Raw genomic sequence first — 16,237 nt, 5'->3', positions numbered from 1 at the left:
CGCTGGTCTCCATTCTTTTCCAGATTTAATTTTGTTATATCATATCGACCGGGATCGAGGAATGGTAAGGCCGATGCCTTATCAAGGATGCTGTCTGAGCCTCCCCTGGAGGGCAACTCCGAATGTTCCATCCTAACACAAAAAAACTTCCTAGGGGCCACAAGTGCAAAGACATTCTTGAGTCTTCTCAAAGAGGGGTATGAGAATGACCCACTTCTCAATGATCCTCCTAGGGATATGAACCTGATGTACAAAAATGGCTTTTGGATTCAAGGACATCATCTGTATGTACCTGAATCTGTTCGGGTGGAAGCTCTCAAGTTGGTTCATGATTCCAAACTTGCTGGGCATTTTGGAGTTACTAAGACCGAAGAACTGTTGTCACGTTCCTTTTGGTGGCCGGGGTACAAGAAGGATGTCAAAGGCTATGTGGCCTCATGCTTGACCTGTGCACGCAATAAAACTCCCCGAGCCTCTCCTTTGGGGTTGCTTCAGCCACTCCCTTTTCCATCGAGACCATGGGGGTCTATTTCTATGGATTTTGTGGTAGATTTACCTCCCTCAAAAGAAATGACCACCATTTTGGTGGTGGTTGACCGTCTCACAAAGATGGCCCATTTTGTTCCAGTGAAGGGGGTGCCCACTGCTGAACAGACTGCAGAACTAATGGTTCGAGAAGTATTTAAACTGCATGGAATCCCAGATGATGTGGTGTCTGACAGAGGTGTGCAGTTTACTTCGAAATTTTGGAAAAGCTTTTGCTCAGCCTTGGGTGTTACAATCAATCTGTCCTCTGCTTTTCATCCCCAGTCTAATGGTCAGACTGAGAGAACTAATCAAACAATGGAGCAGTATCTTCGATGCTTTGTCACTTATCTTCAGGATGACTGGGTGGACTGTCTTCCCACTGCAGAGTTTGCATACAACAATTCTAAACATAGTTCCACCTCTCAAAGTCCCTTTTACTTAAACACCGGTTATCATCCAGTTTTTATTCCTGATCTCCCTATCACAACTCCAATTCCTGCTGTTACCAACAGACTAACTACATTGCAGGAGATTCAGGAGAAATTGATTGAGACTTTGAAGGAAGCTCGGGAATATTACAAAAAGGCTGCTGACAGACACCGGAAAGCACTTCCTACGTTTCATGTGGGTGACAAAGTTTGGTTATCAACAAAGAATTTGAAGGTGCATGTGCCATCTGCTAAGTTGGGTCAAAGGTTTGTTGGTCCTTTTCAGATTTCTGCTCAGATCAACCCAGTTACCTTCGCTTAAAACTTCCTGACAGTATGAAGATTCACCCGGTTTTTCATGTATCGCTTTTTAAACCATTTCATGAAAATCCTTTCTCTGGAAGAATTCTTCCACCTCCTCCACCTGTTGAGGTACAGGGCGAAGAAGAATATGTGGTGGAGAAGATTCTTGATTCTAGGATGTTTAGAGGAAAGTTGCAATATCTGGTCCAATGGGAAGGATATGGGCTAGAGGAAAATTCTTGGGAGCCTGAGGAAAATGTTCATGCTCCTAGACTAACAAGAGAATTCCACCAGAGGTTTCCCCACAAGCCTGGTCCTAAGACGTCCAGGGGACGTCCTGTGAGGAGGGGAGTACTGTCAGAGCCTGGGAGCGAACCTGGGCCTTCTGCGGTGAGAGACGGTGTTTCTTCTCGCTGAGCCACCTGGAATGCTGGACAGCTCCCTTGACAAATCTTTGGATGATCCTGCCTTAGCCTTGTTTTGTCTTGAACCTTGAACTCCTTGCTCCTCCCATGAACTTCCTATAAAAGCCATGTCTCTGCACTTCCTGGTTGCCAGATTATTGTGCCTTACCAGCCAATATCCCGCTTACTGTTCCTGCTGCCGTCTTCCTCTACGTTACCGACCTTTGGCTTGCTACTGACTACGATTCTGCCTCATCCTATCTACTACCACTGGTGACCGACCCTTGGCTTGTGACTGACTCCGCTTCGGTTTGATTCCTGAACTGTTTGATCCGCTTTTGGTTTCCAGCCTACTCATTCCCTGGTGGGGTGATCCTGAGATCTGCGACCTGGCATTCACACGCAGCCAAATCCATCTCCACCATTAGGAGCTCTGGGGAAGACCGGTGGATGCTTAGACCCCGCGCCTCAGGTGAGCCTGCGTCATTCCCAGGGTGGGCCGCTGGTGTACCAATCCTGCTGGTTTCAGGTAAGCCTTACAACTGCTGTAGCAACTGGTCTCTGAACCTGACCCAGATCGTGACAAAATGCCCACGTTGTATTCACCAAAACTCTCTTCTAAAAGCTACGTTGGATGTTTTTCATACAGTAAATAGGGAATATGGTTTGTCCTCTTCCCCAGGTCCTCTTTCCTCGATTGCACAGAACCCAGATTTCCTCCCGGGTTTGGACCCGCATATCATACCACCTAACGATGAACATACCCCTCTGTTGATAACTCATTGTATAACTAAGAACAAGTTAAAGTCATATGACGCTCTGAAGTTGGAATTGGATCAACGACATCCCTGCTCTTTCTGGACCTACCGCCAACTGCATAATTATGTGCATGCTTCTATGCAGAAAATTAATTTCTTGCGGTTACGGATTCCCTTTGAATCCTTACTCCTTGGGAAGGAACCTATTAGTAGAAACACATCACTTATTTATTCCTTCCTTTAAAATGCAGACTTGGAAGTTCCCTGCAGAGACTGGGCGCAATAGGAGAAGGCTCTTCAATCAAACTTTTCACACGAGCAATGGGAGCATGCCTGTCTTTTAGCTCATAAATGCTCGATCAGTACCAGAATACAGGAAACATCCTATAAAGTTTTTACTAACTGGTATACTACTCCTGTAAAGCTGAAATTATGGTGCCCGTTGTCTTCCGATCTCTGTTGGAGATGCTTCCAGGCTCAAGGAACCATGTTACTAGACATTTGGTGGGAGTGCCCATTTTCTGGCAGAAAATATGTGAGCTTATTGTTCACATCACAGACACGAACACTGCACTCACACCAGCTTGCTGTCTTCTCCATATAGCCAATTGCTCTTTGAAAAGACAAACGGTCACTCACTAGACACCTCCTAAATGCTGCCAAGTCTTTAATTCCAAAATACTGGAAATCTACATGAACTCCTACATTGGTTGAGTGGCTACAGATGGTGGAAGATATTTTTGACATGGAAGAAACCATAGCCATTGCTAAAGAATCAATCGCAAAATTACACAAAATGTGGTCTCCATGGCTCATTTTTAGATATTATTATTATTATACAGTGTTTATATAGTGTCAAAGGGTTTGCTCAGCGTTGTACATTAGCGTGGGGGACAGAACATGAGACAAAACAGTACAATACAATACACGAAGGGGTTCGAGGGCCCTGCTCTTTCGAGCTTACAATCTAGGAGATATTCCAAACTCTATACACAACTAAGGGTGTAACGTTTTGTGTGGTTCTCTGGGGTTGTGTGACCTCTGTTTTATATCACTGTAACTTATGGAATATGCCAGGTTTCTCAAAGGTGCTATTTTCATCTATTCTTTCATTTCTCTCTTCCATTCCTCCCTTCCTCTCTTTTTTTTTTTCTTTCCCCCTCCTCCCTTGTTCTCTGCATTGTAGACTTGAAAAAAAAATTGCATTTTATCAACACTATATTTTTGGAGGGTATAGTTGAATATGATTCCTTTGTTCATTATAAATATATTGCTGAGCTCTCCAAACAAGTGAACTTTCTGTTCTATGTTATGTTCAAAACTATTTATTATTCAGTGTCGACTGTAACTATCAAGAGCTTAATAAAACTTAAAATTGTCTGTTCACAGACGCTCTCCGTCCAATCTGACAGAGCTTGAGCTATTCTGAAAAGAATTGGCAAAAATGGCACTCTCTGATAAAGACATAACGAAAAACACTTGCAGCTGTAATTGCAGCAAAAGGTGGTTCTACAAAGTATTGACTCAGGGGGGCTGAATACAAATGCACGCCACACTTTTCACATATTTGTAAAAAATTTTGAAAACCATTTTATCATTTTCCTTCCGCTTCACAATTATGTGCCACTTTGTGTTGGTCTATCACATAAAATCCCAATAAAGTACATTTACGTTTTTGGTTGTAACATGACAAAATGTGGAAAATTTCAAGGGGTATGAATACTTTTTCAATGTACTGTAGATGAATAGAACAAGTGTTACCCTATTTCCCATTTGAGAAAAATTTAACCGAGGGGTGTAAGGGTGGAAAATCTTTTTATACATACATTTGTACGTGGTCCAAAAAATACCTAAGGGGTGAGATAAATAGGAGATGGACTATCTCTAAAATCAGTGATCAGTGTTTGCATACATATCTGATAATTTTGAAAATGTGAAGGATAAAATCAATGAAGCCAGAAATGTTAAAATTAGACTACATGTGAAAAGAATACATGGAGAATAACATTTTGCTATTAAAGCTTTGTCTGTTTGTAAGTTTGCATATTTTAAACCATCTTGTAAATCAGAGGGTGGAATGTAATATAGGTTTTAATAGATAATTAAAGTAATTCCTAGTATTCCCCCCAGCCCGTGCCCCCCCCCCCGACTTCTCCATGAAGATCAACAACACTATCATCAGTCCCACCCCTCACGCCAGGGTACTAGGTGTAATCCTAAACTCCAATCTGTCCTTTCAGCCCCAGGTCCAATCGCTGACAAACTTGTGTAGACTTCACCTCCGCAACATCTCAAAGAAACGACCGTTCCTAACCTCGGAAACCACTAAGCAACTCATTCACTCCCTTGTTATATCATGCCTCGACTACTGTAAGTCCCTCCTCATTGGCCTACCTCATCGCAGGCTATCCCCACTTGAGTTCATCATGAATGCTGCTGCCAGACTCATCCACCTTACTAACCGTTCTGTATCTGCCAACCCTCCACTGGCTACCAATTGCCCAACGGATAAAATTAAAAACACTAACACTGACGTATAAAGCCGTTCATAACACTGCCCCAAATTACATCACCGATCTTGTCTCTAAATACCACCCAAACTGTACTTTCTGCTCCTCGCAAGACCTCCTACTCTCTAGCTCCCTTGTCTCCTCCTCCCATGCTCGTCTCCAGGATTTCTCCAGGGCTTCTCCCATCCTCTGGAACTCCCTACCCCAATCTATCAGACTATCGCCTACTCTGCTCACTTTTAGGCGCACTCTGAAAACCCATCTCTTCAGGGAAGCCTACCCCACCCCCAGCTAATACTGGAATCCTCTACTCTTCCAACCACTCCATCCCCCAAAGTTATTTACCTTTTGTACCACTATCCCCTTCCTCCTAGATTGTAAGCTCCAAGGAGCAGGTCCCTCTAATCCCGCTTGTATTGAACTGTATTGTTACTGTACTGTCTCAATCCATAATGTAAAGCGCTTAGCAAGCTGTCGGCGCTATATAAGTCCTGTATAATATTAATAATAATAATTTAGTTTTTATGTTATCAATTATGTTAGTGTATAAATAATCACGTCTGTGTATAAAGTACAGTATTTTTCGCTCCAAAAAAGGGGGGAAAATGTCAGTGCGTCTTATGGAGCGAATATAAAGCGGCCGGTCCATTATTTCCGCCGCCACCATGTCAGAATACCGGGCCGGCCGCTCAGCTGTTCTCTGATGCAGGACCTTACCTATTCCTCGGTCCAGAACAGTCTTCCCGCCCCGGGTTCTTCCCACGCCAGCATCTGTGACAGCTGGGTGCCCACTGCGCATGCGCGAGAAGCACTGCGCTTTGTGAATGGTCCGGCATCTTCTGGGACACGACAGGTTCCGCGGAAGTGGGAGCGGGTACCTGTCACATTCAGGTACCCGCTCCCCCTCCCTCCCTAAAAGGTCCACAGTCTCTGGTCATCCCCTGTACTGTCTGCAGTCTCTTGGTCATCCCCTATACTGTCTGCAGTCTCTGGTCATTCCCTGTACTATATTATAAACCTTTTCCACAATCTTTTCCCAAAACTTAAATTCTTTACCCCAAATATCCAAATTAAATTTGAACAGAAAAATATCCACAATACAAAGTCCTTAAAATAATGTCAACATTGTTCAATCTTCCAGATGTGATAAGTATCCAATTCGCCACTTCAATCCAAAATACCTCAAAAAAATATAAACTCAATATAGTGCATTATCTTTCAAATGAGATAATAATAAATAATCAGTGATATCATGCACAACCACTTGTGACGAAAGAAAAGAAAAAAAAAATTGATATAAATGAATAAAACACAAATGGTAAACAAAAATTATAAATTATAAATATATCCCCAATTTTTTTACACTATCACAGGGCATAAGCATAGAGAAGAGAAGACACAGTGGAGTAAATAAAAATTCCAAATTTAATATCTGCTTACATATAGATATGCAAAAACCACATCCAAGATGGCCGCACTGCTCCTTCCGGTTTTGCGTCTGACGTCAGACGCAAAACCAGAAGGAACAGCGTGGCCATCTTGGATGTGGTTTTTGCATTAGGATGGACGGTTCACCCTGTCTATATGTAAGCAGATATTAAATTTGGAATTTTCAGTTATTTACTCCACTGAGTCTTCTCTTCTCTATGCTTATGCCCTGTGAGGAAGTGGGAAGGATTCCACTGCACATTCCCGTTAGAGGAAAGCCATCTAGCATTTGGGACTGTTTGAAAACGCCTGTACAAGTTGCAAGAGGGTAATGATATAATATCCTAGCAGAGTGGTGGCACCAATTTGGACTAGTGCACCTATCACTAGTTATTTGTTTGGATTTGTTGTGATTTCACCTGTTGAATTAATTTACTATATCACAAGTTGCGTGTGCTCACCTCACATGTACTGTTCACAATATTGTAAAAAATTGGGGATATATTTATAATTTATAATTTATGTTTACCATTTGTGTTTTATTCATTTATAACAAATTTTCTTTCTTTTTTTTCTTTTGTCACGAGTGGTTGTGCATGATATCACTGATTATTTATTATCTCATTTGAAAGATAATGCACTATATTGAGTTTATATTTTTTTGAGGTATTTTGGATTGAAGTGGCGAATTGGATACTTATCACATCTGGAAGATTGAACAATGTGGACATTATTTTGAGGACTTTGTATTGTGGATATTTTTCTGTTCAAATTTAATTTGGATATTTGGGGTAAAGAATTTAAGTTTTGGGAAAAGATTGTGGAAAAGGTTTATAAGATTTGCACTTTCAAGGGTGAAAGTTTTACTTTTCTTTGGGGATATATAGAGTTTTTGGTTTAACTATTCCCTGTACTATGTCCGCAGTCTCTGGTCATTCCCTGTACTGTGTCCGCAGTCTCTGGTCATTCCCTGTACTGTGTCCGCAGTCTCTGGTCATTCCCTGTACTGTGTCCGCAGTCTCTGGTCATTCCCTGTACTGTGTCCGCAGTCTCTGGTCATTCCCTGTACTACGTCCGCAGTCTCTGGTCATCTCCTGTACTGTGTCCGCAGTCTCTGGTCATCTCCTCTACCATGTCCGCAGTCTCTGCTCATTTCCTGTACTATGTCTGCAGTCCATTGGTTCAGAATATTTTTTTTTCTTGTTTTTTTCCTCTAAAACCTAGGCGCGTCTTATGGAGCAAAAAATACAGTATATCTATAAATACTTATTCATACTACTGTGACATCCAATCTCAAGTTTCTTACTCTGGGAATGTGAGCTGTTCAAATTGGTTTTAACTAGTTTTTGTCTCTCTCTGTATATACAGTTGCAAGAAAAAGTATGTGAACCCCTTGGGATTACGTGGAGTTTTGCATGAATTGGGCATAAAATGTGCTCTGAACGTCTTCTAAGTCACAACAATAGAAGAACACAGTCTGCTGAACATAATACTACACAAACATTAGATGTTGCCATGGTTTAATTGCACATAACATGTAAACATTCACAGTGCAGGGAGGAAAAAGTATGTGAGGCCCTAGCTTAATGGCTTCTCCCAGAGCTAATTGGAGCCAGGAGTGAGCCAACCTTGACTCCAATCAGTGTGATGATATTGGATGTGTTGCTGACAGCTGTCCTGCCCTTAAAAAACCCACACCTGTTTTGGGTTTACTGGTTTCAAGAAGCACTGTCTGATGTGAACCATGCCTCGCAGAAAAGAGCTCTCAGAAGACCTACAATCAAGAATTGTTGACTTGCATGAAGCTGGAAAGGGTTACAAAAGTATCTCCAAAAGCCTTGATGTTCATGTGTCCACGGTAAGACAGACTGTCTACAAATGGAGAAAGTTTAGCACTGTTGCTACTCTCCCTAGGCGTAGTCGTCCTGTAAAAATGACTGTAAGAGCACAGCGCAGAATGCTGCAGGAGGTAAAGAAGAATCCCAGAGTGTCAGCTAAAGACCTACAGAAATCTCTGGCACATGCTAACATTTTTGTTGACACATCTACAATAAGGAAAACATTAAACAAGAATGGAGTACATGGGAGGACACCACGGAGGAAGCCATTGCTGTCCAAAAAGAATATTGCAGCATGTTTGAAGTTTGCAAAAGAGCACCTGGATGTTCCACAGCACTACTGGCAAAATATATTGTGGACAGATGAAACCAACATTGAGTTGTTTGGGAAGAACACACAACACTATGTGTGGAGAAAAAAAGGCACAGCACACCAACATCAAAACCTCATCCCCACTGTAAAACATGGCGGAGGGAGCATCATGGTTTGGGGCTGCTTTGCTGCCTCAGGGCCTGGACGGATTGTTGCCATTGATGGGAAAATGAATTCCAGAGTTTATCAAGACATTTTGCAGGAAAACGTACGACCATCTGTCCGCCAACTGAAGCTCCGCAGAGGATGGGTGATGCAACAGGACAATGACTCAAAGCATACAAGTAATTCAACAAAACAATGGCTGCAACAGCACAGAATACGCCTTCTGGAGTGGCCCAGTCAGAGTCCTGACCTCAACCCGATTGAAATGCTGTGGCATGACCTTAAGAAAGCGATTCACACCAGACATCCCAAGAATATTGCTACACTGAAACAGTTTTGTGAAGAGGAGTGGTCCAAAATTACTCCAGATCGTTGTGCAGGTCTGATCTGCAACTACAGGAAACGTTTGGTTGAGGTTATTGCTGCCAAAGGAGGGTCAACCAGTTATTAAGTCCAAAGGTTCACATACTTTTTCCTCCCTGCACTGTGAATGTTTACATGTTATGTGCAATTAAACCATGGCAACATCTAATGTTTGTGTAGTATTATGTGTTTGTGTAGTATGTGTTCTTCTATTGTTGTGACTTAGACACATACTTTTTCTTGCAACTTATGTGTATATATATATATATATATATATATACATATACACACATATACATACATATATATATATATATTAGACAAAATACAAGGGAGTTCATCCAGGGCCATGTCTGGGGACGGAATGTCACGCAGTGCCTGGAAAAAAAAAAAAAAGAGGACAGTCATCTCCAGGAATATCAAATTAAATTATGGGCTCCCCTGGATTTGATTGATGTTGTATTATATCTATTTTTATCATCTGTAATATATTTTTAAACCAAGCTAAGTAAATTCCTTTTATTTTTATACTTTTGAGTTTGGCCAACATTTCTTTCAAAGCACCCTCGTCCTGATCTGATTCCTGATAATGGAGATCTTCCTCTCAGGCAATGGGTCTGCAGCCAAGCCACAGTCAGAGATTTACCCGGTAGATGAAACTAAAGGTGCTTGCTTGCGACCCATTATCTATCGACACTAAAATGACCCAAATTCTGCCCATAAAATCAGACATTAAGGCAGAAAATTCCTCTCTAGAAAAGCAGAACAGCTGAGTGGCTAAAGCACCGGCACAGTCCAGAAAACAGAAGGGAATCAGACCGGGGACAACTATCCAAACAGAGGGTATTACTACCCTCTGGAAATAGGCTATCCTGACATACCCTTCCCCCCACCCCCACCTTCAAAAACTAGAACTATGTATCTGAGCACGCAAAGCCATCCGACCCTTACCCCTGTGCTTGTGGTTTTCCATGTAAGCTGCAAGTGTTCTCATGGCTTTTGTTGCTGTGGAGAGGGCAGAGTTAAGCTTTTGGTACTAGGCACTGTAGGCTGCTGCACCCATGTAGACATCAAGGCAACATTGTGTGGTCCCACCGAAGGAGTTTTTAATTGCTGGTGCCAGCCAGAAAACAGCATGCCCGGAGATGGAAAAAGGCACACACGTTCACAGTGAAATGTCCGAGAACAAAAATGCAGTAGCTTTAGATGTGCAACAGACTAAGGACAAAAATGGTGGCAAATTTAAATGGCTGGCAACTCTCATCCATGCTGCAACACACCATTGAAAGTTTTGCAGCCTGCTCTCCTTGGTGACCAAAGCATAGAAGAGCCAGCACCCAGGGGCAGATTTAAGGTGTGCAAGCCCTGCACTTACTGTGGCAGATGTCTTCACACAGGATTCAAAGTGTTGAGAGCTTTGCATAGGAAAGAGGTGCGTTACTTTTAGTAGTCCAAAACGTAGGTGCTAGCCAACAAAACTGAGCTAACAGAGTGGAATGGTTTATGTACAGGCATGCCCCTAAAGCTTTCTTTTTTTTGCCAATGTGCAATCAACTAATGGTAGCTACGTATAACCAGTGGTCAAAGACTAAAGATCTAGTACCCTGTGCTGTATTTACATAGAACAACTGGGTTATTTCTAATAAAAAACAATGTTTGCAAGTGAGCAAGGGCCAGAAATAATTCAAGAATGCATATTTTATATTTCTATTAAACAGCAGTCCCCACTACATTCCACACACTAGAACACTTGCTACGCCTTTCAAGCTACAATCCCTTCTTCACCCAGTCCAAAAAGGTGACTAAGCAGAATGGACCCTGGAAAGCTGATGTTTCATCATATGCAGCAACAAGCTATAGACCAAGTAAGAATAGCAGCTTTACAGCACATACACACCGTGGCAGGTGACCTGCCATTATGCTGCATTTGAGGTTCCACCAGTTTCAGCAAAAGCAGGCTGAGGTAGTGGCCACTGAACAGGCTGAACCACTACCAGTGTTGCTTACCGCAACACCCTTCAAAACCACGCAAAGGAGGCTCCTTAACAAGGTGGGCATAGCGAGCAACAGCAAGGGCTCCAAAGCCCAGCATCCTTATGGAAACCACCTGCACCTCCAATTCTATTGCTCTCTGCCCTGCTGCTCCCAGTTTCACCTGTCAACAGTATACTGTGGAAGCAGGTGAACATGGCAGATGTGTTAAACAACCGAAAGGTGGCAAGAGCCCAAAGCCAGCCCTGCATTCCTTTGGTTGCCTTGTGCACCCATGTCACAACTTTCTGCTGCAGAGGTTGGCACAACAGAGTGGTATATATCAGAGCCTCTGTCTCCTAGCACTTACCTGTCTGTCACCTCTCCCAAACATACTACAATGTCACACACCCCCCTCCTACACAAAGTCACCAGTGCCATACACACCAGCATCCCTCTGTTGCTCAAACTATCTGCTATTACATCCCTCCAGCTCCCCTCTACTGCTCCTACTGCCAACTGTCTGAGCCTCTGCAGTCCTCCCCTGCTGATACTGTCCTCTGACATACCCACCACTTTTACACAGGACCCTAAAATCCCTTATTAATTCCTCTTCTGCACATGCCTTCCACAGTCATACCCTCCTATTCCTCTCCCCCACATACTTGCCACTGACCTACCCTCCAAACTCCTCTGATGCACACCCACTAAAATACTTATTTGATCTTTTTCTTTGTTTCTTACTATTGCCAACCTTGCCAATTCTGAAACAGGCACATTTTTATAATAAAATGTATAAGGCTTGTGGGTAATAAACAACCAGCTCTCAAATTAGGGTGTGTGTCAGAAGCATATAATCCTCCTGAGCCGTCACAACTGTTAGTCTCATTCCAGTATCCTAACTTTGGCTATGATGCACTCTCTGTGTCTGTCCACCTGCAAGGTGATTGATGTGGCCAGACTCAGTGTAGAGACTAAACTCAATTTAAGCCAGCCAAGAACGAAGTCTCATGCTCATGATATTGCATTTGTAACATGTGCTGCAAGCTCGCTGTCTGTCTGTCCTGCTCTGCTGTTTGGATTCTCTCCTTGATGACCTCGGATTGGCTATCGACTACTCTTTGAACTCTGCCTGCCTTTTGACTATGAATCTGACCCTATGCTTAACCTTGCCTGTCTTGTACCTGGGCTGTAACTAAACCACTCTGCCAACCACAAGTACCTGTTTGCTGTGCTCAGTTTGTGCCTGCCCCAAGTACCGGTGGGCTTGCTTGCCTTATGGGAAAGGGGCCTGCTATAGGTGAAGAACACAAAAGCCAGCTATAGTGCCTGACCACCTGCGTTAGGGGTAAGCATGACAGTATGTTGGACTGGGTATAGTGTACATGAAAAGGTCTCATGATTTGGTTACAGAAGATCACTAAAACAAGAAAAGGATACTTGGACATGACTGAAGAATCTCTCCTTTCTGTCCGGCATTACTGACTTCATATCCTCGCAATGAAATATCAGACAATGTGTTCAACTGGCTGAAATTAACAGAAAAAAAGTCATATAGTTCTACCTTAGATAAACATTCACATAAAAGAAATACAATAAGTAACAGTAATATTACCAAAGTAACCAGTAGGTCCAAAGCAGAGGACAGCATCAGTTCATGGAATAAAGTGTAACCCTTATTTTCCAGCTAACTACTCTATCCTCATTAGCTCATCAGTATATTTCAGCCTCTCAGATCTCAGTGTATATTTGAAACCCTTCTACAGCTACCGCAAGCAAGTCTTGTAGGAGGTGGTAGTAGTAAGTTATCCAGATGATGGTCCTACAGTGTACGTGGATGACATAAGAGTGCCCACCCACATTCCAGCACTGTTAAGCCTTTAACTACTTGCCTACAGGGCACTTATACACCCTTCCTGCCCAGGCCAATTTTCAGCTTTCAGCGCTGTCGCACTTTGAATAAAAATTGCGCGGTCATGCAACACTGTAACCATATGAAATTTTTATCTTTTTTTGAGACAGATAGAGCTTTTTTTTGGTGGTATTTAATCACCTCTGGGTTTTAAATTTTTTGCTAAACAAACCAAAAACAATTGAAAATTTTGAAAAAAAATTTTTCCTTAGTTTTCGTTATAAAATTTTGTAAATAAGTGATTTTTCTCCTTCACTAATGTGCGCTAATGAGGCTGCAGTGATGGGCACTGATAGGCTGCACTGATGGGTACTGATAGGTGGCACTGATGAGGAGGCACTAGTAGGTGGCACCGAAAGACAGCACTCATATATGGCACTGAAAGGCGACACTGACAGGTGGCACTGACTGGCACTGATAAGCGGCACTGACTGGCACTGTTAGGCGGCACTGATAGGTGGCACTGACGGGCACTGATTGGCAGCACTGATAGGTAACACTGGCTGGCACTGATAGGTGACACTGAAAGGCAGCTCAGATGGGCACTGATAGGCACTGATATGTGGCATTGATGTGGCACTGATGGGCACTGGCAGGTGGCACTGATGAGCACTGATAGCTGGCATTGATGGGCACTGACAGGTGGCACTGCTGGGGCTACACTGATCATCAGGGCACACTGATCATTAGTGCCCTGATGATCAGTGTACATGTCCCCTCTGAGGAATGCAGATTACCGGCTCTCCTATCCTTTCAAGCAGTCAGTGTGACAGCTTGCGAGGAGAGAAAAGCCGATAACCGGCATTTCGCTATTTACAGGTGATCAGCTGTGATTGGACACAGCTGATCACATGACCAAGCTGACATCTTCGGCTCTTTCCGTTGATCGGTGATCCACTGTGTGGACACAGCGCACCACCGATCGCCACGCTGCGTGCTCCCGGAGCTGCGCATGCGCGGTTAGAGTGGGAGGACGTCATATGACGTCCTCCCAGAACGAGAGAATTGTCTTGTGCCCATCATTACCTTATATAATGGGCGGGAGGCGGTTAATGAGGATAACTTACCTGTGAATTAATTCTATGACGGTATGTATTTAGTACCAAAGTGTGCTCACTGGTAAATACAATAAACAATATTGCAAATGTTTCTCAGAGGAAAAACATGTAAATATGTCAATTTCAGTAAAAAAAATTTTTAGCTGGTCAGAACTAAGAAGTAGCTGGGTGGTAAATTAAAAAAAAAAAAAAGAAAAGGACGGGAGTATAAACCGCAGGCAGTATGTGTATGGGAGTAGTGATCGCAGACACTTAACTATATTCCAAAATAGTGACAAAATAAATGAAAGGTGACAGGGTGTTGCGCTACAAAGTGACTGCTATGTGAAAAAAATGGATGACATAAGTTAGGATTAGAGATGAGCGAATTATTCAAAAATTCGGTTCGGCTGATTCGCCGAATTCGCCGAATAAATTCGCTTCGAGCCGAATATATTCGCTGTGAATTTAACTTATAAAAAGGGTGTTTCTAGGCTTCAGAGAGCCTTTATATTAGTGCAGAACACTGTACCTTTAATTTAAATGCCCTTGGAGTCTGCTGGGGAAGAGAAATAATACTGTCAGTCAGTATGACATGCAGATGAGTGCCGTCGATCTTAGAATCACCGCACACTTCACTCATTTGGGCAGTCACGGGGCCAAAACCAGAGTGTGGAGCCACAGTGTGGCGGTGGAGGCAGCAGCAATGGGAGGCCATACAGCACCCTATGACAAAATGGAACCCACCAGCAGTGTGAGGAGACCTGAAAGCGGCACATGGCAGAGTGTGGCGATGGAGACAGCAGCAATGGGAGGCCGTACAGGGACCCATGACACACTCTGGACCTGGCAGCAGCATGAGGAGGCGGTACAGGGGCCCATGACAGATTACGGGCCTGGCAGCAGCATGAGGAGTCGGTACGGGGGCCCATGGCAGATTACGGGCCTGGCAGCAGCATGAGGAGGCGGTACAGGGGCCCATGGCAGAGTGGCGGAGCGTAAGCAGCTAAAATTGAAGGCTATACAGAGGCCTATGTTAAAAAGTCCCCCCAGCAGCAGCGTGGGGAGACGACTATCAAGAGTCCAATGGCAGAGTGGCGGAGCAGAAGCAGCTTCAATTGAAGGCCATACACAGGCCTAGGTTTAAAAGTCCCTCACAGTTAATTCCAATAACGAACTCTACTCCTCCATGCAATCTACTTATGAGACCCTGGGCAGGTCTGGGTCCAATTTGTGGTAGAGACTGGTTTTGTTCAGCCATGCTTGAGCGAGTAATAACAGGTCTGTGCTGCCCTTTGGTGTCTGGCTTAATGCGCACAACACTGAACGTCCCAGCGTTTGTCAACGATTTGCCGTTAAGTGATGCAAACCCGCTGAACCACGTTCATGAGAAGCCGGTACAGGGGGCCATGAATCAGTATGGACCTGGCAGCAGCGTGAGCAGACGAGAGAGGCACATGGCGCAGGGTGGCGGTGTAGGCAGCATTATTCTGAAGCCATACACAGGCCTAGGTTAAAAAGCGGAAGCCGTCAGCAGCGTGAGCAGACGACAGAGACACATGGCGCAGGGTGGCGGTGGATGCAGCAGTATTCGGAAGCCAAACACAGGCCTCGGTTAAAAAGCGGAAGCCGTCAGCAGCGTGAGCAGACGACAGAGGCACATGGAGCAGGGTGGCGGTGGAGGCAGCAGCAATGGAAGGCCATACAGCACCCTATCACAAAATGGAACCCACCAACAGTGTAAGGAGACCTGAAAGTGGCACATGGCAGAGTCTGGCGATGAAGTCAGCAGCAATGGGAGGCCGTACAGGGACCCATGACACACTCTGGACCTGGCAGCAGCAAGAGGAGGTGGTACAGGGGCCCATGGCAGAGTGGCGAAGCGTAAGCAGCTTAAATTGAAGGCCATACAGAGGCCTATGTTAAAAAGTCCCCCCAGCAGCAGTGTGGGGAGACGACTATCAAGAGTCCAATGGCAGAGTGGCGGAGCAGAAGCAGCTTCAATTGAAGGCCATACACAGGCCTAGGTTAAAAAGTCCCCCCAGCAGCAGCGTGGGGAGACGACTATCAAGAGTCCAATGGCAGAGTGGCGGAGCGGAAGCAGCTTCAATTGAGGGCCATACACAGGCCTAGGTTAAAAAGTCCCCCCAGCAGCAGTGTGGGGAGACGACTATCAAGAGTCCAATGGCTGAGTGGCGATCCGGTAAGTCAGCGTTGTGATTGCAGATGCAATGCAGAAATTCTACGAAGTAATGCCGTGGGTGCGAAGAAGATCATAT

General features: G+C 44.1%; 1 protein-coding gene across 3 annotated transcripts in view; it reads right to left on the bottom strand.

Moving 5' to 3' along the window:
* Positions 1–16,237, bottom strand: part of TBCE (tubulin folding cofactor E) — a 505,807-nt gene that overhangs the window by 310,689 nt on the left and 178,881 nt on the right. For all 3 annotated transcript variants that reach the window (XM_089690000.1, XM_089690001.1, XM_089690002.1), the window contains exon 5: positions 12,450–12,538. In XM_089690000.1, coding sequence (XP_089546126.1) covers positions 12,450–12,538 — 89 coding nt within the window. The remainder of the gene's footprint in view (positions 1–12,449; positions 12,539–16,237) is intronic.

Source organism: Staurois parvus, unplaced genomic scaffold, assembly GCF_062004578.1.
Source record: "Staurois parvus isolate SC_StPar_1 unplaced genomic scaffold, SC_StPar_1.0 ptg000509l, whole genome shotgun sequence".
Classification (NCBI taxonomy): domain Eukaryota; kingdom Metazoa; phylum Chordata; class Amphibia; order Anura; family Ranidae; genus Staurois; species Staurois parvus.
The sequence above is the reverse complement of the archived record's forward strand: the minus strand, read 5'-3'. Positions and strand labels throughout refer to the sequence as shown.